This window comes from Podarcis cretensis (genome assembly GCF_951804945.1).
Source record: "Podarcis cretensis genome assembly, chromosome: 5".
NCBI classification, from domain to species: Eukaryota; Metazoa; Chordata; class Lepidosauria; order Squamata; family Lacertidae; genus Podarcis; species Podarcis cretensis.
The window spans coordinates 63,509,309-63,531,985 of NC_137174.1; the positions used below are offsets into that span (position 1 = coordinate 63,509,309).

Here is a 22,677-nt window from a genome sequence, read left to right on the forward strand (position 1 = left end):
TGATCTTCAGCTCCTCAAATGAACTTGCCTTCTAAATATGGAATCATGATTATATTGCAGAGCTCAAATACATGGGCTCCCAAGTCCTTACCACCCCCACCCCCCCCCGAAATAAACCATGATGTGTGGAATTAAAAGATGGGAGGGACAGCAAAGATATCATGTAGAGTTGAAGTAGAATTTTTTTATATAAAACAACAACAACAACAACAACAACTGGCTGCTTTGGACTTTTCTGTGTCAGGTTCCATTTCAGCTGTGCAGAACCCTTGTGTGGAGGAGCATCTCTTGGCGAGACAAGAACTGTGTTACTGTATTAGTTAACCTGGAAGTTAGTTTTCTTTCAGCTCTGTCATGTTATCTAGTTGTGAGTGAAAGTGAGTTATGTTGATGAGCCTTTTGAGAGCAATGCTTCCCCCCCCCCTCGCACTTGTTCTTCGAGAAATCTCAGTTGATTAAAGCAAAAGTGCCACGCTGCCCAATCCTGTGCATGTTTGATCAGAGGTCCTCCTGTGGTTGATATGTTTGGGATGGTAGCCGTAGTAAATTTACTAAAATATCATTTGATGGAAACTTTCACAGCATTCAGGAAGGAGAAGATTTTGACACACACCCCCCAGTCCCCTCTTCCAATTAGCCATGTATTCAAAGATGCATTCTTGGAAGTTGCAAATTCGTGGGGCTGTTAACTGTGATAGGGTTGCCATATTTCAAAAAGTAAAAACACCCCAAAAGTTGTTGACCTTTTTAAAGGAAAAGTTGTTGAGCTATTTTTTAGACAAACTCCAGCGTTGTCAAGCTTTTTTTTTTTTACAGTTTTTTTTTTACAAATTGGTTTCAGTTTCAGCCCTTTGATCTCTACAGTTATTGGAATCACAGCCGTGGAGACATATATGCTGGGTGTGCTGAAATAACTTTTAGAAGGACCTTTTTAATACAGAAAACCTGTGCACAATTGTTGCCCCTAATGAAGGCACTTGTTGAAATGTTTAGTCGCATTAATAAACTCTCCTGGCACCTGTTTGAAGCTCACCTTATTCTGCATTTCTGGGCAGATTTGGTGCTGTTATTATTATTTTTTAAATCCCTTCCACTTTTCTTTCTTTTTCTATTTCAGTCTTGCATATTAACATATTTTGCGTGGTAAGTGCTGCTCCACATGTTACAACACTGCTGCATTGAGGACACATCTGTCTAGCTATTGACATGCAACCCACATCACAAATGACCACGCAAGGGACATATGCCAACAAGCTGTGGTTTTCGGTGCTTCCCAAGTATGGGCACAGAGCAAAATAAACCCCACGTGTGCAACCATTGCACATTACTATCTTCATCTGAGGTTTACATTCATTTCTAAAATGCATTCCTTCTGCATAGGAATTTTGTTCTACATCTAACAAAACAGCTCTAGCTTTGAGACTCATTTCAAATGTTCATGCTGTGCTGGAGCTACTGATCCTTGTTAAAAGCACCAGAGAAATTGTTTCTCTGTTTGCAAGTGTCTACACGAATATAGAAAATGAATGAGTTTGCCATCTTGAGCTGATGACTAGTTATATGTATTGCCTTCGTTTGCCTCTACTAAACAGTTATTTTGGGGTGGGCGGAGAGAATCTACCCCATAGTTAACTCACTGGGTTTTCAGGATTTGTCAATGTAATTTTAATTTTGCATAGAAATTAAACCATTTATATTTTGATTTGTTGTTAACAGCATTTAATACACAGCTTGTTTGCAAATAGAACTTCTAAGCGCTTTACTAATGGCAGGGACGACGCAAATCATAAACCTGACAGAAAGAATAAAAGCAAGTATAAACACAAAATGCTAAATTCCCCTTGGAATCACAAGAATTAAATCTAAAATATTCATATAACATGATAGTTTATGTGCCCATGGGCTTATCTGTAAGTGTAATTACAGCTAGGCATGCCTGGTCAACATTTTTTTGATGCCTTCTCTTGGCAAGCGGGAATATTGTAACAGGCAGCGATGTGGTTTCTGGATTGTCCCAAGACACATTGCAGTGAACGAGCTCAACAGGGTAGTCTGGAAATGTCCATTTGCAAGTCCAAATCTATTCTGACATGTTTTCTTTTTTGCACACCGTTTGAATTTTGGTGAGTTCAGCATTTCCCTGCACATAGCTGAGGGTGCCCAGTGTTTGGAACTGGGCCGTAAGATACGTAACTAACAAGGAACCAATTGAATACACTTTTAAAAATATATCTGCACATATTTTCTCCCCTCACCAATACAAAATCAAAGCAGTTTCAGTCATTAGTAATCTGTCTTGCTTTGAACCTGAGAATAAAAACTCAATTCCAGTAAGAAAAAGGACTAGCGTCAATTTCAGCTGGGTCATTTCAAGGACAAAATCCTCCCGAGTACAGAACATTTCTGAATTACCCCTCCATGGAAAAAGGAGAGCAAAATGTTCTAACAGACTGCATAAGTTCTTCAAAGCTCTTTATAGTTACATATTGCTAAGTGCTTTTAGTCTTTGAAACTAAGTGATGAGTGATGTGTGATTATTTCTATTCCACTTGTGGTTCTTTTCCATTCATATCAGCAGTGGGAAACATGTGACCCTCCAGATGTTGTTGGAGTCCCTACTCCTAGTCTAGCCTGACCAAGCATAGCGAATCTCTCTCTCTCTCTCTCTCTCTCTCTCTCTCTCTCTCTCTCTCTGTGTGTGTGTGTGTGTGTGTAAGAGAGAGAGAGAGAAGGAAGTGTAAACTGAGTATATGTTACTTAAACTATTCTTCCATATGTGTCTTAAATAAGCAAGATTCTTTGATTCCTGAAGTTAGTAATCTAGGATAATGAACTGATTTCTGGACAGCACAGCAATACACAATTTTATGCTTGTGTATTGTACCTCTCCGGGTGCTTTCAAAAAGGGATTTAATATGGTGGTGTTGGTGTTGCAAATGGGTCGTTGAGAACAGCTTTGGTTTTCCTCACCAAGGGTAAATTTGGGAGAGGGGAATACAGATTAGTGTTTTGATTTCGATGTTTTGTGGATGCTTCAAAAATCTTGTGCGTGCAAGGAGCACACCGATCCCAGAAGAAACACCTGGCTTGCTCCTGATGTCTCTCCACATAGTTGGGTTCTTCTTCTGGGGCCGCTGAGCAATCTCTAGGAATGCAAGTTTGATTTCAGCCCATTTCCTAGGTTTTCTTTATTTTAAATTACTGAAACAATTGCAATGTCTCCTGGAAGTGACATTGCCGGTTCCTTTCCCACTGTTAAAAAAACCATATTGCCTTATGTCAACTGTTGGAAGTTATTTAAAATGTAGTCAAGGGAAATAATGGGGGAATCCCCATTCCATGGTAAATTTTACCTTTTGAACCCCGGATGAGATTTCTTTTACCAGGTTCAGGAGATTTTTTTGTCTGCGTTTATTTTTACGGTGCGCTGAAACAGGGAAATCCCCTCTGCATCCTGAGCCTTAATGTTCGGTATTGTAATACTGTACTGCAAGACATTAATTTCCATATGTTATCCTTTCAGATGAAGGATTTGTGTGTTGCATGGGGTATTTCAAATATCTAGAATTGCGATAAGATCAGGATCTTCTATGGTTCTGTTACATAATCTAGACACAAGACAACAACAGCCCCCTCTTCGACTACTTATATTGAATTTATTGGTGGCAGAAAATGTTGCATTTGTCAGGCAGTTAAAATGGCTTTCTGCACCATCTGCTAAATATTAACTCATTAAAATAACAGGGACAATGGAGATGGATACATTAATGGATTGTATCTGAAGAAGAAACAATATTCAGTCTTAAGTTTTTTATTTGAAAAATGAGGGAAAGGCACAGAAACTATATCATGCTAGGCGAAGATTTCTTTTGTGTGTGAGTTTTTAAATCTGTTTCAATCTTAGTCTTTACCAAGGAAAAATAATTGTAACCCTTTGATGGTGGGTCTGGTGCACATTTCAGTACATTTCAGTACAAACTGCACATATTAGGTTGGCTCAAGGCAACCAACTAGTACATATATTATTTATTATTATTTATTAAATTTGTGAAGGAATTCCAGTGCAATCTAACTGCACAACCTTTGATTCTTTTCTTAGGATCTATTTACACAGTAGTTGTTAACCAGTCTGGTGCTACAGCACACAACTGGGAGCGTGGGAAATGCCAGCGGCACAGGAAAGCACATCTCTCATGAGCTGTGCCAGTTCTCAAAGTGAAATGTTTGCTTCAAGATTTTGCAGGAGCAGCGTGGGCTGTAAAGCAAATTCCATTTGCCCACATGAATGCATCAAATCTTCAGCGTGAAGATGGATCCAGAAGCATGCAGGAGATGAAAGAATGGACAAGTGGGGGAACGTTCCCAAAGAACTCGGCCCTAGAGAAATATATAAAGCAAGACAACAATTTGCATAAGAGTGTATAAAAGCTATGGAAATACAGGGTTGTAGTCAACTAAGTCCTACTCTGACCCGGTGAAATAAATGAACCTATGTTAGTTATGGCCATTAACTTGAATGGGTCTACTCCAAGTAGGAATAGTGTTAGACGTTGCGCACATACAACACTGTACTATTTCAGTTGTTCCATCTGCATAAGCATTGCAACTTGCCCGATGAAACACCCCCTTGTCCCCCCTGTGCTGCTCTTTTAGTTCTCTCAACCCCCTTGAGCCAATTTTGGGGGGGTGAAGGGGGAGGGGATGGGGGAAAGCCCTGTTGCACAAGTAACAATTAGGATCAATTGCATATGCATTTCAGCTGTAGACTGAAATATCTGAGGCAGTATTTGATGAAACAGTTCCCCTAGCATGAGGAGTTTTCAGTTCACAGTGAAAGTTCCCTGTGCAACCGCTAAATGTGTTCTAGTGGTGCCCCCAACCCTCCAGAACAAATTATGGGGTGCAAGCAGGGAGAAGAGAGGGTGGGGAGTTCCATTCTGCAGCTAAAATTCCTTGAGCTTGGGCAGTGCTTTTCTTCTAGAAAAAAAGGTGTCAGTACAGCGTACCGTTGAGTGTCGCCAGGAAAAAAGCGCTGCACTTGGGGAACTCTTTAGTAAGAAGGCTGATCTAGAAAGCCCTCAAATGCAGCCTTTGTTTTGAGACAGGAATTTTTAAATTGAGACATGATGGGCATGCAGAGGCCCTGATCCACACCCCTTTCTAGAGTTCACCCACATAGGCTTCTGAGTTTCAGTTTAAAATAATTAACTGGAACATGTTCAACAGGAGAACTCAGCCAACTAGCCTTAAGTCTGAGAGTTGTGCTGAATTCCTGCTACAGGAATGGAGAATGGCCTCCATCTCTTAGGGCCTGGCACACATCTGCCATCCAACGAACAACCAGACTGATGGATAACTGGCAAAGTTGAACGCATTGCATGTACTGACAATACCAAAGGCTGATTCTCTCCAGTGTGGTTCAGAGACATGAGTAACCACTCCCAGTACACCTGGCAGGTGCTTCCATCACAATCTTTTAGAGCTGCCAGATCAAACCCACTGAACTGATGGTTGCACGTGGCCGATATTAAGATGTCATGTAGTTTTTAGAACACTTGTATATTATGCAACCTGATGCTTTTTTGAGTGTTTTCACACAGAAGATATGAGGGGCATATTCCTCACTCCCAACCCCAGTTGTATAACTTCAAGTGAACATGTTACTATGAATGTTTGCTGTGGAAATTTTGCAGGAAAGGCATTACGCTTGCAAGTTCAAACACCTTATACAAATGAAAAACTGACGTTTAAATCATAGGCAGCATAAATATCTCAAGGAGGCTGTTGTGCTTGTGAGGACTTTGTGCATCCAGAGTGCTATGCCAGTTTGGTTATTTTAGAAGCAGCGCTGCAGTCAGGCTGCTTTCCCTCCCTGCTCCCTGCTTTCTTCTCTTTAGGGCCCAGAGTGGAGCTCCATCTCTTTGCCAGCCAAGGGAGATTTAGGCTCCTGTGTAACTTAAGAGCTTTTGAAAAGGCTGCCCCAGGCATTCCCTTGATCTCTCCGATGATGTGGCCCTCCTCGAGTCTCTGTTAAAAGTGAAAGAAGGATCTAGTCAGAGTCTTTGCAACATAATTTGCCTCACTTCTCTCAAGTATCCGCAGCTGCTGTTCTGTAATCATTAATAAGATTCTGCATAATCCCTCGCTGCACTTTAATCATTAAGAGCGTCTGTATAATGTGGGAGGTGAACTGAAAATAACTGCTTTGGCTTTCATTTTACGTCAGTTTGAGACCGAGGTGCTCCACCATCTCCGAGGAATCTGTCTGCAAGCCACAGACAGCTGAGCTGCTCAAAGTGTCTGTGGTAACCTACCACAGTCAGTCTTCCCATTGAAAAAAGAAATGCGGAGCAGCTTTGTCTACTTGAGGAGGAGCATCACCCCTAGGGATCTAGGAGAAGGGATCTGGTTTTTTAAAATGGGTAGTTCATTTACATCAGGGGGTGTCAACATTTTTGGACTCCCATGGGCCAGCGGTGGAGTGTGCTTTAATGGCGTCCAGGGCGGGCGCACACATGTGCCGGGAGAGCTGGACAAAAGGAGCCCACTGCATGCCAGCCTAGCCCTTGCCAAAGCGATACCAGCCCTGAGCCTCTTTGCAAGGCTGGAATGATCCCAGCCTCATGAAACAGCACAAAGCTGGTTTGGGGAGGGCAGTGGGGGCAGCACCCCCACCCAAGAAATGTGCCCCCCCAAGCCCATGCCATGGGCACATTTACAAACTAGAAAAACTGTTGTGGGCATCTGGCATGCAGCCATGCACCCTCCCTCACATGCACACAGGGTTCCTGCAGACACCCCTTTTTTCACATCCATGATCCTTTGTGCTCATGATGCTATTAGGTGCTCAAACATAATCCCACTTTCAACATGGTTTGCATCTGCAAAAGTTTGGGGGCAGTCGCACTGCTTCATTTCCAATCAGTGCATATCCCATCACTTCCTGCTTCCTGTTTATTTTTGTCCTAGTTTTGTTGCTCTGTAGCCTCCCTGGGTAACAGTCATGTGGTAGCATTGAGGAAATGTCACACAACAAATGAAAGCAGAATAAATCCGCCACTAATATAGCACCTGTGTGGAGGGGCACTCACTCGCCCCTCTCATGTAACCCTAGTCATTAGGTTTGGGAGAAAAATAAGGAAATAAGAAGCCAAACCTATTTTAGATGTTATATATGCATGCATGGAGGTGCAGAAGTTTGTTGTATATGACCTTACCTCCATGCATCCATCTGAACGTGTAGGGTATTTCAGATCTCAAAACTAATATGTATAAATGTACATATGCCTCTCACCATTCTTGCATTCATAAAACATCTGCAAGGGGGTAAACTTGAGGGGTAGGGAAAAGCCCAGTAGCTTTGATGTGACTAACGGCATGCTGACTGATACAGGAAATGAAAACAAAATTAATGACAGCATCCAACCAACTCTGGTGAATCAGTTGCAGGCACAGGATAATTTACTTTGCCATTCTTTAGTTGGGATAGATGAACGCAAGGTTTTTGAGTTGCACAACTCTTCAAGGTAGCTTATTCAACCTAGATCAAGAGAAAAGCTGGCTGCCTGTGTGCTGTGGCTGCCCAGCTGGACTTATTGGCTCTTAATCCCAAACGAGGAAGGTTAGAACCACAACTCAAGGCTGTCTACATTTACCATACTTTTAAAGCACATGACTCTCCCCCCACCCCAAATAATTCAAGGAACTGTTGTTGGTTAACAACAGGTGCTGGAAATGGTACCTCTGTGAGGGGTAAACTGCAGTTCCCATAATTTTGCGGGGGGAGTCATGTGTTTTAAATGCATGTTGTGTATGGAGCCTTCCTTACTTCCAACTATTAATGACAGAATTGCAAAATGACTACCACTTCAATACAATTATCAGGCAATATTCTTGCAGTGGCTCAAGACCACCATTTCCTTTTGCTCCTTAGGCAAAGAATAGCAGTTAATTTAAAATGTGGTTTTCTTTTTTTCCTTTTTAAGGAAAGAAATTATATAGGTGCTGCATAAGCATGTGGAGCCTCCAGGTAAGGTTTAATCCCTTCCTATTTGCCCCCCCCCAGCACAATATTTGGGAAGACATCAAACGGTGGGTGTTTTTCCTGCTGCTAAATGGACCTAATTTGGTGTTGCTGGTGTTTGTTTGAAACACCGCAGACAATCTTCACGCGGCTCAGCTGGTCCTGCAAGGTTGGTGTCTGTGCTTACCAGATGTTTTCTGTCATAGAGGCTTATCCTCTTTCCCTCAGTCCATGTGATTCCCTAGGGCCACACATGTGTCTTGCTTTCTTCTGTGAATAATTTGAATTATTTGGAAACTGCCTATCTTTTTGTGGAGACGTATGTAGATTTGAGTGAGTTTGTTGCGTAACAAAGACAGCTAGGCTTGAAGCCAAATCCCTGGAACCTCATATTTATATCTATCTAGTAATACTGCAGTTGTCGGATTCTGGGCTGCTGAAATCACCTGTTTGTAGAGCATTCATCCTGATTTGATTGCACAAAACTCACATGGAGGTTAGACGATGTCTGGTCTTTATTAAACGGCTCAGGACTGCAATGCCTCAAGGACTGCTTCTCCCCATATAAATTCATACTGGCTATGTTCATCATCTGAGGCCCTTCTTTGTGTGCCTCTCCAGTGGCTCTCAGTTTGTGAAATTCTCTCCCCAGTGAGGTTCACCTGGCACCTTCATTATATAATCATACCTCGTGTTACATTTGCTTCACGTTGCGGCTTTACAGGTTACGAACATGGCAAACCTGGAAATGTTTACTTCCGGGTTCGCCGCGTGCGCATGCGCAGAAGCGGCACTCTACTTACGGACTTTTCAGGGTGCGAACGGCACCCCAGAACAGATCACATTTGTAAGTAGAGGTATCCCTGTATATATATTTAGGTGACAGGTGAAAATGTTCTTCTTCAACCAGATCTTTGGCTGATTTATATTTTACCGCCTTTTAAATGTGTTTGTGGGAGGGTGGGGCTATTGTTTCATTATTTTGGTTTTAACTACTTACTTGCGATTTCATCTTGCATTTCTGTCTTGTGGACTGCCCTGAGATGGAATAAGTGTTTAGTTTCAAAAAATAAAAGGCGCTTGCTTAGAATAAGGGATATCTGGCAACCATAGGACTTGATGGTCCACTTTCAGTTCTATGTCAAGGTCCTTATCTCTTTTTCGTTAAAAAAAACCAGAGGGATTAAAAGAAAAATCTTCTGCATGCAGCCAGCTAATCAATTCTTCCCATTATTTTGATTAATCTGGAAGCCGTTTTCCTGCCATAAGTGCCTGGCCTTTCAGGAACAGCCTTTGCAGCCCTTTGCTGTGTTTCCCCAGTTTTAGTAATGCGTTTTGGTCTCTGGTTTAGATCTGCGTCCTTTGGATATTCTCTCCGAAGTAGTTCCTGTGAATGGAGTGAAGAGTGGGATACGGATGATCCAGATCCAAGGAGCACGTGGCTTCCAGTTCTCTGCAATGCGCCCTCGCTTTCTCAGTTTTCCAGCATCACGAATTTTCATATACTGTGACATCTTCCCAGAGGAATTCTCCATTGTGGTCACCCTAAAAGCTTTCCCCATGCAGTCCAAGGTAAGCATGTGGTAGGTTGTTGTTGTTTTTTTACACTAGAGCAGAATCATGAATCCACCGATAAAATCGTGGTTGGTAAATTCAGTCTGCTAAACCTGAGCTTAATTAATACTGTAATCAATTTGGCAAACTTCGCAATATCATGTGATTTAAATAGCTCATTCCATATAAACTGTAACTGGAACAGTTGTTGGCAAATTTACTTGGATGTAAATGTACTCGGATGCCTGATAGAATCACGATGCATAATTTATGCTGTAGGTGATGAAATAAAACTGTCACAGGTGACAAGAGATAATCTTTAATTGGTCACGATGTACTTTATGAATTATATCCTTAAAAAAAAGAACTTGGAAAAACATCCTGGGGTTTGCTTTTTTTCTGGATTGTGATAGCACAGGAAACAAAATGAAACTGGAGCTTGATTCTATCTTTATTTGGAAGTTAGGCTGTGTACACACTCCCTGTTCACTCTGCATCCAGTGCGTTCCCACCACAGGTTTGGGAATCGGTATACGCATAATGTTTGCCTCTATCCTGTCATTTCTTATGAAATACAGTGGTACCTTGCTTCTCAAACTCAATACGTTCTGGAAGTCTGTTCAACTTCCAAAACGTTCAAAAACCAAGGCGCGGCTTCTGATTGGCTGATTGGCCCCGGAAACAATGTCGACAGCTGAAATGCATGTTCGGCTTCCGAAAAACATTCACAAACCAGAACACTTACTTCCCGGTTTGTGGCATTCGGGAGCCAATTTGTTTGTCAACTAAGCCGTTCGGGGACCAAGGTTCCACTATACTGTGTTTTGAGATGTTCCCTGTCATACCAGTTTCAATCTGAAGTTAGCCAGAGAACCCCCTAGATGAGTTTTAAGGTGGTGTACACAGGGGACTGGGAATTGTAGTTCTCTGAGGTGAATAGGGTCGTCCTAACAACTCTCAGCACTCTTGACAAACCGCACTTCCCAGGGTTCTTTGGAAGGAAGCCATGACAGTTAAAAGTGGTATGATACTGCTTTAAATGTATTGTGAAGCTGGGGCCAGAGTGCTTAAAAAATTAAATTAGTGATTCATACGCTGGTAGAAGAAAATAATGTATTTCAGGCTGACAAGCTTAACTGTGTTTTCAAAAAATGAGTTTTGGAGGACATTTATTCTGTGAACCTTATTGTTCCTCCGATGCTTAGGATTAAAGGTTTTCTTTTCTTTTTCACAAAATATTTTGACAGGTCAGGTTGATAAATAGGAGGAGCAGGGGGAAGCTTTCTGACTAACAGCCTTTAACTGTCCTTTCAGAGAAACGAGTACATCTTTACGGTTTTGGAGGAAAACAGTGACACTCTGCTGCTTGGACTCCGATATTCGAGGAATAAAATTCACTTCATCTTCTGGAGCAGAGAGCTTTCCAATGGCTGGCAGACACGGGTCACCTTCCGGGACATATTTTTGGCAGACAATCAGTGGCACACACTGGTACTGGCAGTAACTAAAGGCTCCTTCTCTCTCACTGTGGACTGCAGCATCCCCACAGATGTGTACGTGAAGCACGTACAATTCAGGGGTAATTTTGCCACCACCACCATCCCTGGGTTGGGACTGCATGGAAAATTGCACTGCCCAGAACTGGGAAGTCTGAAGGCTTTGTGCAAAACGTGGGAGCTCTTCTCATCAGGTCCTAGCCAAAATCTGCCTCTGGTTTTCTACAGGCACACATGCACCTCCGTCCACCTTCCAGAAAAGCAAGAGACAAACATGATCACTGGAGGGAGCGGCCTATGGGAGGGTGTGTGAGAATGTAAGAAAAGCCTGCTGGATCAGGCCAATGGCCCATCTAGTCCAGCATTCTGCAGAGAACCCCAGGGGCTAAAGGGCTGCATTTGGGGCCCCTACCCGCTGTCTAATGGTGCTCTGTACTCCATTCTGGCCTCCAGACTATGAAAGTGGGATTGTAGATGGGGGGGGGGGGTAACCAACTAGGTCAACAAGATGCAATGTCATGGGAGCAATTAGCCTGTCATAGCCGCCCGGAAGGACTGAAGGCACAAATGGATTGCAGAAACAGCAGATAAACTGCAACCCTATTTTGCACAACTTTATAAACAAAAATATAGTACAGGCGACTCCCCATTTACATGCACTCAAAAGGTGCACGACTCTGCATACACGCAGGCTTTTCCAATGGTCTTTCAAATACAGTGGTACAGTACCTCGGGTTTCATATGCTTCAGGTTACATACGCTTCAGGTTACAGACTCTACTAACCCAGAAATAGTACCTCGGGTTAAGAACTTTGCTTCAGGATGAGAACAGAAATCATGCTCCGGTGGCGCGGCAGCAGCAGGAGGCCCCATTAGCTAAAGTGGTACCTCAGGTTAAGAAAAGTTTCAGGTTAAAAACGGACCTCCGGAATGAATTAAGTACTTAACCCAAGGTACCACTGTATATGCAATTTCACTTAAATGCGAGGTGCCTTGGAATGAAACCCCTGTGTGAATCGGGAGTTGCCTGTAAAAGGTTTACTCCCTGACTCCCAGAGGAGCATAACCGTCTGAGCCAGACACCGTGTATTGACCAAGATTGATAAGCTAAAAACAAATCTTTGTGTCCCATCATGGCTTCTTTGAAGTGAAACAAACCACACCCCCTGACTTGGACATACAGTAATGCCAAGTTAGGGGGCCATGGTTTGCTGCTCCTATTCAGATTAGGGAAGGTGGTGAAGCAGGAACTTCCTGTGTCTTCATGGTAAACCTTACTGCAAGGGTGGGGGCCATTTTCCAGCCTGCATTCCCTTCTAGGCAACATTTGGGGAGTGTGTGTGACACATTCCAGGGGTGGGCGGAGCCTAGAGTAAAAGTGGGCGGAGCAATGGATATGCATTTTATAGTAAGCTAGTTTCTGTACACAAACACCTCTCTATCCTTCATCCAGGGAAGCAAGAGGCAACAGCAGAGAGTTCAAGGACATTCCATCCAGGCAAAAGAACTCAAGGAGATTGTGAAGTAGGGACATTAGAAGGTGTGGCTGGGAAGGATTCTGGCCTGGGGAGAGTCTCAGGGGGCAGAGAGAAAGGCTTGAGGGGCCACAATAGGCCCATGGACTTCAGGTTCCCCAACCCAAGATGAAAGGCTGTAAGTCTTGGCTGTAAGAGCCAAGATGAAAGGTGTAAGTCTATTTACCTCTGCTATTACCAGTGATGATGACTTAACTGTCTGGATACATATGTGCTTTCCTTTTTATTCACCTTAGGATTACAGATGCTGTTTTCCCCACATCTTTGACTGTGACAGGATCCCGGTTTTATGTAGGGAGCAGAAGGAGAAGAAAAGGTTTCTTCACTGTGAGTACACTATCTGTGTTGAAGAGATTACCATAGCCATTCAGCATACAATGGGCTGGCTCTGCCGTACACGGGGATGGAGATGTGCATTATCAGTGCATGCCCGTTTAAGATCACTTTAACTTTCATTGGTGCCCCCAATAGATTTTTATAATTATAGCTTGGCAAGATACTGTGAATTCCTTGTTTGAGATTCCTACCACCCCCTCCCCTTGTGGAAATACAGTTCCCTTGATTCTCTGAGGAAACTGACCAATTTAAGTCTGATATAGAGACAAGTAGAAACTGCAACAAAATGTTGCTGCATACCCATCCTTCTAACAATGGGAAGGGCCAAAGCTCAGTGGTAGAGCACGTGTTTAACTTGCAGAAAGTCCCAGGTTCAATCCCTGGCTCCTCCAAGAAGGAGGATTAATTCTCCTACTGAGAATTAGTTAACTATTGATAGCCAGCAAATAGAAATAACGCTGAGGCAGATGGACTGAGGGTCTGGCTCCGCATGAGCCAGTTTTCTATGTTCTTCCTAACAGGAATACTTCTGTTTCAGCCAGTCATTACCACCAAGCAGGGCGTTCCACTCCCCACCACTCCCCTAGTTTTCTGTTTTTCTTTTCTGGCTGACACTTAACATAGCTGGGGCCTGTTCTGCAGTTACATGCTCCTGTGTAGTGGTGGAGCAAGAGACACTGCAGGTGAAGTCGAACTCTGAGGATAATGGAGGAGCCATGTTTTCAGACCAAGGCAGTGTTGAAGACTAGTGCATCATCTGACTCGGAACCCTCTTCAGCAGTGCTGGCTGGTGGCTATTGGGATTGGTGGGCCAGAAGGCAGGAAGGTCAACAGTGGGTGGAGCCAGAACCAATGAGAGGCGGAGCCAACTGATTCTATTTTTGTCCCCGTCTTCCTTCAGGCTGAGGGGCAACGCTGAGACTCATGAGAAAGAAGGGGACAGGCAGTGTCAACCAGTGGCAGAGGAAGCATAGGGGCAGGGTGAGGGTGAGGCGATCCGATCCACCCAGAGCGGTGGGGTGAGGATGGGGCAATCTGCCCATAGGGGCGGGGTGCACCATGGAGCCTCCAGAGTCTTCCTGCCTTCTCCCAGTCAGCCGCCCTACAGCTGCAGAGGAGGCAGCAGGTGGACCGTTTGGGCCGCACGGAGCCTGTGCACACCCAAGCCACCGTGTCTCTTCCAGGAGAAACGCATGACTCGGGTATGCTGCAGCCCCCACGGTGAGTGCTGCCCACCATTTTGTCACCCCCATCAGTGGTGACACCCGAGGTGGCCCACACCCACCGCACCCCCCTTCCTCCGCCCCTGGGGCCACCCTCTAGACCAGCCTTTCTCAACCTGTGGGTCCCCAGATGTTTTGGGACTACAACTCCCATCACCCCTAGCTAGCAAGGCCAGAGCTCAGGGATGATGGGAGTTGTACTCCAACAACATCTGGAGACCCACAGGTTGAGAACCACTGCTCTTAGACTATTTGTACAGTAAGTAAGAAGGTAGGGTGGCTGAAGGCAGACTGAGGTTGGTGGGTCAGTGTCCCATTTGCCCTAGAGGGCCAGCCTTCACTGCTTTTCAAGCCAACACAGGTACCCTGAGGTAGGGGACGTGACAATTTTATGTAGGCTGTGAGGTGAGATATTGATAAAAAGTGGTCTGCGTTAAGAGTTTCTGTGACATTCATCAGCCATGTTCTGTGCAGGCCTCATAAAACTCTGGAGTATGCAAAGCTCTGCATAAAGATCAAACCAACTTCAGAACAGACCCTGAGGGAATCTCACTGATGGAAGCCATGGTACTAATCTGCTAGGAATGCTTTGGCTTTCCCTCTCTCTTGTAGCATTTCCAGATAAACAGCAGATGCATACATGGAACAGCTTCTGTTCATTTCTGGGTTGCTGGTGATAATTTTTAGCCATTTTCTCAGATAGATCAGCAGGCTTTCATGAGCAGACATTGCAACAGATACATAATTCCGTGTGTGGCTGGGACTGGGAGACACGACTGAGTGAGAGATAAAATTCTATTTTCCCTTCTTTTAAAACTAACTTGTGAAAAGAAGCCGACAGGAGCAGAGAAGCGTCTGGTTCAAGATAACTCAGCCTTTGGGGAGGAGGATCTGAGTGTTCCATGCCCTCAAATTATGGACAAGATAAAAGCTGATAATAAGCCTACAAAGCCAAAGGAAAGCCAATCTGATAGCCAATGATTTTCATAGCAAAAATCACAGGCAGAAAGACACAGAAACCTCTTAGGCAAGAAAGATGAGTCAAGGGTAGGGATGGGGCAGAAATTGGGTTCAGTTACCATTTCAAGGCAAACTTGCAGAAATTTTCCGAAACAAAATGTGAAACGGAACACAGCCACCCTTGGAAATTCACACTCCACCAGTTTTTGCATTATAGTTCTCCAGCCAAGTAATGTGCACAAAATGCTTATACTAAATTAAAGTGTGCATATAAATACATGTATTGGTGAGAAGGTTATATGAAAGTGCATTATATTACAGAAATTGCTTTGCAAAAAATGTGTATATGAGGAAAAATTGCATAAAACAATGTGCATATTAGGAGAAATGTGCAGTAAAATGTTACCGAATTTTCATTAGGACTTTTTTTAAAAATGCAAATGTGTGCTATATGTGGAGAACTGAAAACTGGAAAAACAAGAAATGGAGAGAAGCCAGAACCAACACTTTCATTCATCTCTGGTCCATGTGATATCTGAAGAGAACACAGATATACCGAAACAATGAGAAACCCAGTGGAATACTAATAATCCAGCCATCTGTGGGGATTTTATTTATTTATTTTCAAAATAAACTTTAACTTTAAATTTTAACAAAACTTCCAGGGTGGCTCATAATAGTCGTTAAAACAATTTCAGATAGCTATAGATATCACTTAACAATGATGGAATTGTAAAAAACCTAAAGAGAGTAATAAAAACTAGCAGCAACCAATAAAATTTATTGGATTAAAACCAGCTGCCATGTTGGAAAGGCTGACTAAATAAAAATGTCTGCTGTGGGAAGGACATCTAATTCAGTTTCAGGCAAGGCTCTCGGGGGAGAACATATGATGTGTGGGCTGCCAGAAGGACCAGGGAAAGGGGTGGGACCCCTTTCTTCTGTCATCACCAACCTCATTTCAGAAGGCAGATGGATTTTAAGTAGGGATGGGAGAGAAATTTGATTCAGCTTGCATTTAAATGTAGACTTAGCTAATTCACACTTCTCCAGATTTTGTAGCGCAGTTCTCCAGCCAAATAATGTGTACAAAAATGCACATACTAGGGTAAATTGTGCATATAAATTCATATGTATGCTACTGAAAGTAGCGTACAAAAATGCATAGGTGAAAATGCTATGCAAAAAATGTCTATATTAGGCAAAACTGCATACAAAATGTGTATTTAGGAGAAATTTGCACTAAAATGCTGCTATGTTTTCAGGACGACTTTAGAAAGTAATAATCACAAGCTGATGTAGAAATATGGAGAACTGAACTTAAAACTGGACAAATGAGATAATGAAATTGATGTATTTGGCCATCCCTAATTTTAAGCAGGGGCCTCCAATTATCACCTTAGCAATCACACAGGTTCATATAAAAGAAAACCATTCTCTAGATATCTGGGCCCCAGACTATTTAGGGGTTTAAAAGGGAAGCATCACCACTTTGAATTGTGCCTGAAAATGGCCTATCAGCCACATTAGTTTAAAAACTGGAGGGATACCTAGAGGGGTGGTGAACTATCCCTGGAGGTTTTCAAGCAGGGGCTGTTCGGAATGCTCTGTTTTTTCTGCATTAAGGAGGGTTTTTTGGCTATGAGATGTGTTCCATTTGGTTGGTTCAAGTTACAAAACCTACAGAACGGACACAGTATATCAAAACGAGGGTCAGAGCACTGTAACAAGTCATTGTGAGTGTGCCTTCTCTAGGAATTTACAGCTCTGTGGTCCTTAACCCCTTCATTTACTAACTAGCATAGATACTAGCATTGTTAGGTTTGACTGCCAAAACTCCCACACTTTTGCATCCCAGAAAACGTGATTTGTTTCTGAGTACATCTTTGCGACAAAACCACCTATCCCTTTCTTAATGTTTTGCGATGGTTAAAGACAATTGTTCATTTTAAAAAATAATAATAATAATGTTTTCTTGAAATGCTTTCCATTGTAGTCAAAAAGAGTCTTTGCAAGATCAGGTAGAACAAACAGGAAATGAAGAAGACATTAGCTGAAGTGATTTATGCTGATCTTCATCTCTCACTTACAAATGATTTATTAAATTCAGATTATGACAAAACAGCCTGAAGCGTACATCTCAAACTTAAAGAGAGTGAAAAACCAAACTATTTGCACCGAGGGTGTGGGTGTGTGCTCAGGATGGGTGGCTGAAAGAGGTGTATTGGGGGAGTGCTAGAACTGGCTCTAAGGGGATAATTGGAAGATGGGGGGTCTGGCAAATTGTTTCTGAGATGCTGAGAGTAAATTTAGAGAGAGAAACTAGTGCAGGAAAGCCATAAAAAGGATCCAGTTACTGTCCCAAAAGACTTATAGATGAATGAGAGGCATAGGGGAAGCAGTAATTCTAGACCAGGTGTGGGAATCTTTTGGGCTTCCACATGCTGCTGAACTACAGCTGTCAACCCAGCCATTGTGTTCAATGACAAAGGATTATGGGAGTTCAGCAACATCTGGAGGTACAGAGGTTCCTCACACCTGTTCTAGGCAAATTGGGTGCCAGACATGTAGCATGCAGGGACACCACCTGCAAGTCCAGGGAATTTTGTCCCTTTCTCCCCTTTCTGAATTAGATTTCACTTGCTCACTTCTCAGGAAGACTCAGAAGTCATAGCGGCCAAGAGTAGATAGAGGCAGAGCCACTGATAGGCAGAGCCAACTCTTCTCCCTGCTGAGTTCCAAAGGGGGCAGCTCTGAGGAAGAGGAGGAGGAGGAGGAACTTGACAGCCAGAGCCACCTCCAGGACTAGTAGTAAGAAAGAAGGCAGGGCAGGTGGGGGCTGGCTGAACGCAGATTGAGGCTGGTGGGACAGTGTCCCATATGCCCAAATGGATCAGCCTCCACTCCTAGCACCTCTGTTTCTGCCAGCTCACTGCTTCTAAATGTGCCCCTGAGGACATTATATTCCACAGACTGGTTGAATAGTCATTCCCTTATTTGAAGTGAAGCCTATTGGAAGTGAAGGAAAATACTCACCACACTCTTACAACTATTGCACATGTGTGCTTTTTTCCTAATCTCCCTCCTCGGACAAGCAGCCAGCCCAGCAGGTTTTTGTTACATACCTATGTTAAATAATGTATAGCTAGATCCTTAGTTCAAGAAAATATGGAATAGTAAGTTTTCTTAGATTACAGGGTGTGGGTTTTCCTCCACCAGTAGAAGCTTATTTCCACATTAGCTTCAGCAACAGTTTAATCCCTATCAGAGTGGCAGGGTAACCATTGCAGAAGTGTTTTATAACAAACCAGTGTTAACATGGGGTAGTATACTGTTGTTTGAAAGGCAAGTGCTCCTTAATATCCGGCATTCCATGAAGACCTAGTATGTTTGTGCATGAAATGTTGCTTTGATCTGCATCTACACTGTGGTGTATAATTCAGCCATACACTTTCAACAAGGTCAACATAACATGAAAGTGTCATAATTTCTCTCATGTTCCCTATTACCCTCAACGTTAATGTGGATAGTAAAAGGACAGATTAGTCAAATAATTACTGCTCATATATCATACTTGTTCACCCATCGTGTACACATTGGTGAGAAGTTGCTCTTGTGAATAAAGAATAAAGGCCAGCAGCACAGAACTTATTTGAGCAGAACCTCTGAGCTCAGCCCTGGAATCAATGTTCAATGGCACATTCAATAGCCCACTAACACATAGAGCAATATGAAGAGGCTGACCCTGAGCACATGATGAGTCACAATTGCTCCCCACACATATGAAAATTGGGGCCCATGATTTTTCAAATGGGCTTAAGCCCCGTCATCAACTGAACAAAGAAAGAAAGAAAGAAAATCAATGTTGTAAACATACCAGCCATGGTCTTCCAACAACCCTGATTGATTTCATTCCCTAGTCTGTCTTCCTCTCTTTTCAGGGCTTGCTAAGGCAGCTGGTCCTGTTGCCAGGATCTGATGCTACCTCAAGGATGTGCACTGGCATGAACTTTAATCTAGCAGTGCTCTCCATCCCTAAAATTCTGCAGGAACTCCCCGTGAAACCAGCGGGCAATGGGCTGCTGAAATACCCTTACGGTCAGTAAAACAAACAAAATAGGTTTTGAGGTGCTTCCAACAACTTGCATTAGGAAACTATAGAGGAGAACAAGCTGGCAACCCTTCCAAGGGCAGGGAGAGAGCCTGGAGTTAGAACAGATCTGGGCTGATTGACTTGCAGCAGCAGAAGGGTACATTTCACTTTTGTCATATAATACTATTCTGTTTCGTTTCCCCCTTCAATAAAATTGTGAGATTGATTCCTTGCAGTTAATGAACCTTTCTTCCTTGCGGACCTTTTCACTGATATACATAATATATTGCTTTAAGCTGCCCAGAAAACTTTGTATCTTAGGACAAATGCCGTTAATAAACAAAAACATTGTACAGTGTTTCTGTTATCAAATGCAAAACAATATTTCTTGCTTATATTTTGATGACAGCAACATATGTCTGCTTTGCCGTTTACTAGTGGAAAGGTGTCACCACAGAGAAGGCTCTGCTCCTTATCTCTACCTGCCTGACTTTGGAGGCTGGCAAGACTTGGAGCAGAGCCTCTCCTGCAAATCTTACCATCCAGTAGTGTGTATATATGGGAGAAGAAATTGTATACATTGCCAACAAAACCACAATCTGAAGTGATGGTTTGTTGTTTTGCTTATGAATCTTGGTTTGTTTTAACTATATCTTTTTTTAAAAAAATAATATTTATTATTTTCAGTAAACATAGTAAAAAAAAAGATTAACAATAATAAAAACAAAGAAAAAGAGAAAAAAGAAAAAAGATACATACAGCATATTACCACTTAATTAATTAAAATTAAGTACCATCCATCTTCATAAACATAGTATTTGACTTCCTCGAATCTCTTCCATCTGAATTTCTTAGTATGTATGCAGTTTCCAATATCATGTTTTAACTATATCTTGGTGTTATGTGTGAACCCAGCAGCCTGCCTTTACCATGGCTTATTTGGTGACTTCATCCGCTAGACCAGTGGTTCCCAACCTTTTTTTGGCCATGCCCCACCTAAGCATCTCTAAAATCCTGATGCCACCCCCCCATAACATATAATATTTATTATTCGAAAAGTGAACTATTCACGTGGAGGAAGCCTAAGGCCATTCACTGTTTATAACTCATTCTCAAATTGCCCCCCCCCCAAAAAAAATCAAAGACCATACTTGTCCAGTGGCAAATGAACACAGAGAAAAACATGTTTATAGCCAAGCATTATCTCACATAATCCAGTGCAGTTGCGTATTGATATCTATAATTGCATTTCTCGTAGTGCCAGAGCAAGTATTTATTTGCTGCTAATTTGCTTGTGTGTTGTTGTTTTTTTAACTGTTATCATTCAGAAGCAGACATGAAGGTGACTTTGGGGTCTCGCCCTCCCTGTACCAAAAGTGAAAGTGGTCAGTTCTGGTTTAATGCTGCTCAGAAAGGGCTATTTATATGCAACGGGGATAAATGGATTTCCTTGCTAGAAGGTAAGCCTTTCTGGGTACCGATTGATTGGTTGTATTTCTGTGCCGCTCAAATCGGCTTACAAACAATAAATAACAAATTGGTTGGCCTCCGTCTGTCTCGGGAGACAATGCAGGAGTGTGCCTTTGGGGGTGAAGTCAAACCTTTGGGGAATTACAGCACCTGCTGTGGCAGTAGAGACCAAAATTGGGAAAGACATGTTTTGTTGCAGCTGGGGCAGATGAGGGTGTTCGGTTGTGCTGGTGCAGGTAAAGCTTGGCATTTCTTCTTTCTGTGCTCCTCCAAGCAGTCATTCCTCTTCTGGTCACTTCTGTGGTTGCACAACCTGACTGCCTGTCCCCAGGTGCTGTGAGGGATCTGTGAGGGATTCTTTCACGGTGGAGTTAATGTTGCCAGCCTTCACATCATGTTTCCAGACATCTTTGTAATGCAGGGTTGGTCTGCCAGCAGGCCTGGTGCCCTTGGGGATCCTGCCATCTTCTATTGTGTGTACATGACCGAGGCAGTATAGATGTCAATGAGATAGAAACGCAAACATGCTGAGAGGGGCTCAGCCACCATCTTTAAACTGGCATCTGAGCAGAGAAGCTAGATCTAAATGTGAAAGGTAAGTTTGAATAGGATCAGGAGTAAGGGAAACCAGAAGGAATGAGAGGGGAATTCAGGCCCAAGGAAGAGGGTCACAGAAGGGGTGAGGAGGAGAAGATAAATCATTTCAGGAATGCTAATTCTGCTGGATCATTCTGCCTACAGAATCCCCTTATTAATGCCATTTGATTTCATAGTTGAAGAAAGATTGGACTATCTGGAAGAATACCAGAGTTTAGCTACAAATTCTGAAACCATGGGCATTGAGGTCTTTGTCATCCCTGACGTGGGACTCTTTGCAGCTACTGCTAATCGGTACACTCCTCCAGGGTCAGCCATCTACAAATGGACGGATGAGAAATTTGTGGCATACCAAAATATTCCCACTTACCAAGCCCAGTCCTGGAAATTCTTTACTATTGGAAAAAAGGTAAATTGTAAGTTAATTTTCAGTATTACTGGATACTCCACTATTCCCATCAGCTTTTCTCTCTGGTCTTTTTCTGACACCTCCCTTACCAGTTCCTTAACTGGCAGTTAACCCCCCATCTGACAGTCAACTCCCAACTGAATTGGAACCTTAAGCTATTAAGAATCTACTGTCATCCAGACCGATCGGATTAAATTTACCTGATCCAGGCCCCACCTAATACATTTGTAAAGTGATAATTCTCTCTCTCTCTCTCTCTCTCTCTCCTCTGTCATAACCTGTCCCCAAGAACTACTACTATGTAGGCTTGCAACACCATGACAAATCAAGGCACTTTGATAAAGGTCACAACACATTTCCCCCTTCAGACACAAATAAATATATAGATATAGATTGAAATGGATATACAGTGGTGCCCCGCAAAACGAACGCCTCGCAAGACGAAAAGCCCGCTAGACGAAAGGGTTTTCCGTTTTGGAGGCGCTTCGCAAAACAAATTTCTCTATGGGCTTGCTTCGCAAGACGAAATGTCTTGCGAGTTTTTCCGACTTTCCCCCCCTTTCCCCCCCTTTTTCTAAGCCGCTAAGCCGCTTATCAACTGATCTGCTAAGCTGATAAGCCGCTAAAAGCCGCTAAGCCGCTAATAGCGCTAATCCGCTAAGCCGTCAATGGGCTTGCTTCGCAAGACGAAAAAACCGCTAGACGAATAGAATTGCGGAACGGATTCTTTTCGTCTTGCGAGGCACCACTGTAGATATAATTCCTCCACACCTCCACACTGGTGTTCTTATTTATCTAGAACAGGGATGGGGGGAACTCCTTACCATTTGGCCAGCAAGGGTAGGAATTCCTTTGATTGAGAAAGGTGTATTCCTAGCTACCCATCAGTTTCAACTCCTCCTTGTGCTTTTCCTTCAGAACTCTGCAGTTTGAAGCATGGAGGGGTTGTGTTTGAAAGTGCACTCCTACCCACCCATCAGC

General features: G+C 43.0%; 1 protein-coding gene and 1 long non-coding RNA gene across 3 annotated transcripts in view; one reads left to right on the top strand and one right to left on the bottom strand.

Moving 5' to 3' along the window:
• Positions 1-22,677, top strand: part of TSPEAR (thrombospondin type laminin G domain and EAR repeats) — a 35,119-nt gene that overhangs the window by 622 nt on the left and 11,820 nt on the right. Inside the window, exons 2-8 of one of the 2 annotated variants that reach the window (XM_079977212.1) lie at positions 7,986-8,029; positions 9,375-9,595; positions 10,892-11,130; positions 12,845-12,935; positions 19,069-19,225; positions 20,549-20,680; positions 21,464-21,696. In XM_079977212.1, coding sequence (XP_079833338.1) covers positions 9,440-9,595; positions 10,892-11,130; positions 12,845-12,935; positions 19,069-19,225; positions 20,549-20,680; positions 21,464-21,696 — 1,008 coding nt within the window. In that variant the 5' untranslated portion in view covers positions 7,986-8,029; positions 9,375-9,439. The remainder of the gene's footprint in view (positions 1-7,985; positions 8,030-9,374; positions 9,596-10,891; positions 11,131-12,844; positions 12,936-19,068; positions 19,226-20,548; positions 20,681-21,463; positions 21,697-22,677) is intronic. The other variant, XM_079977211.1, reaches the window with a different exon arrangement.
• Positions 5,544-22,660, bottom strand: LOC307216710. The gene is made up of 2 exons (XR_013839280.1): positions 22,521-22,660; positions 5,544-6,027 (listed from the first exon to the last, which is right to left on the bottom strand). It is a non-coding gene; the product is annotated as an uncharacterized lncRNA (long non-coding RNA).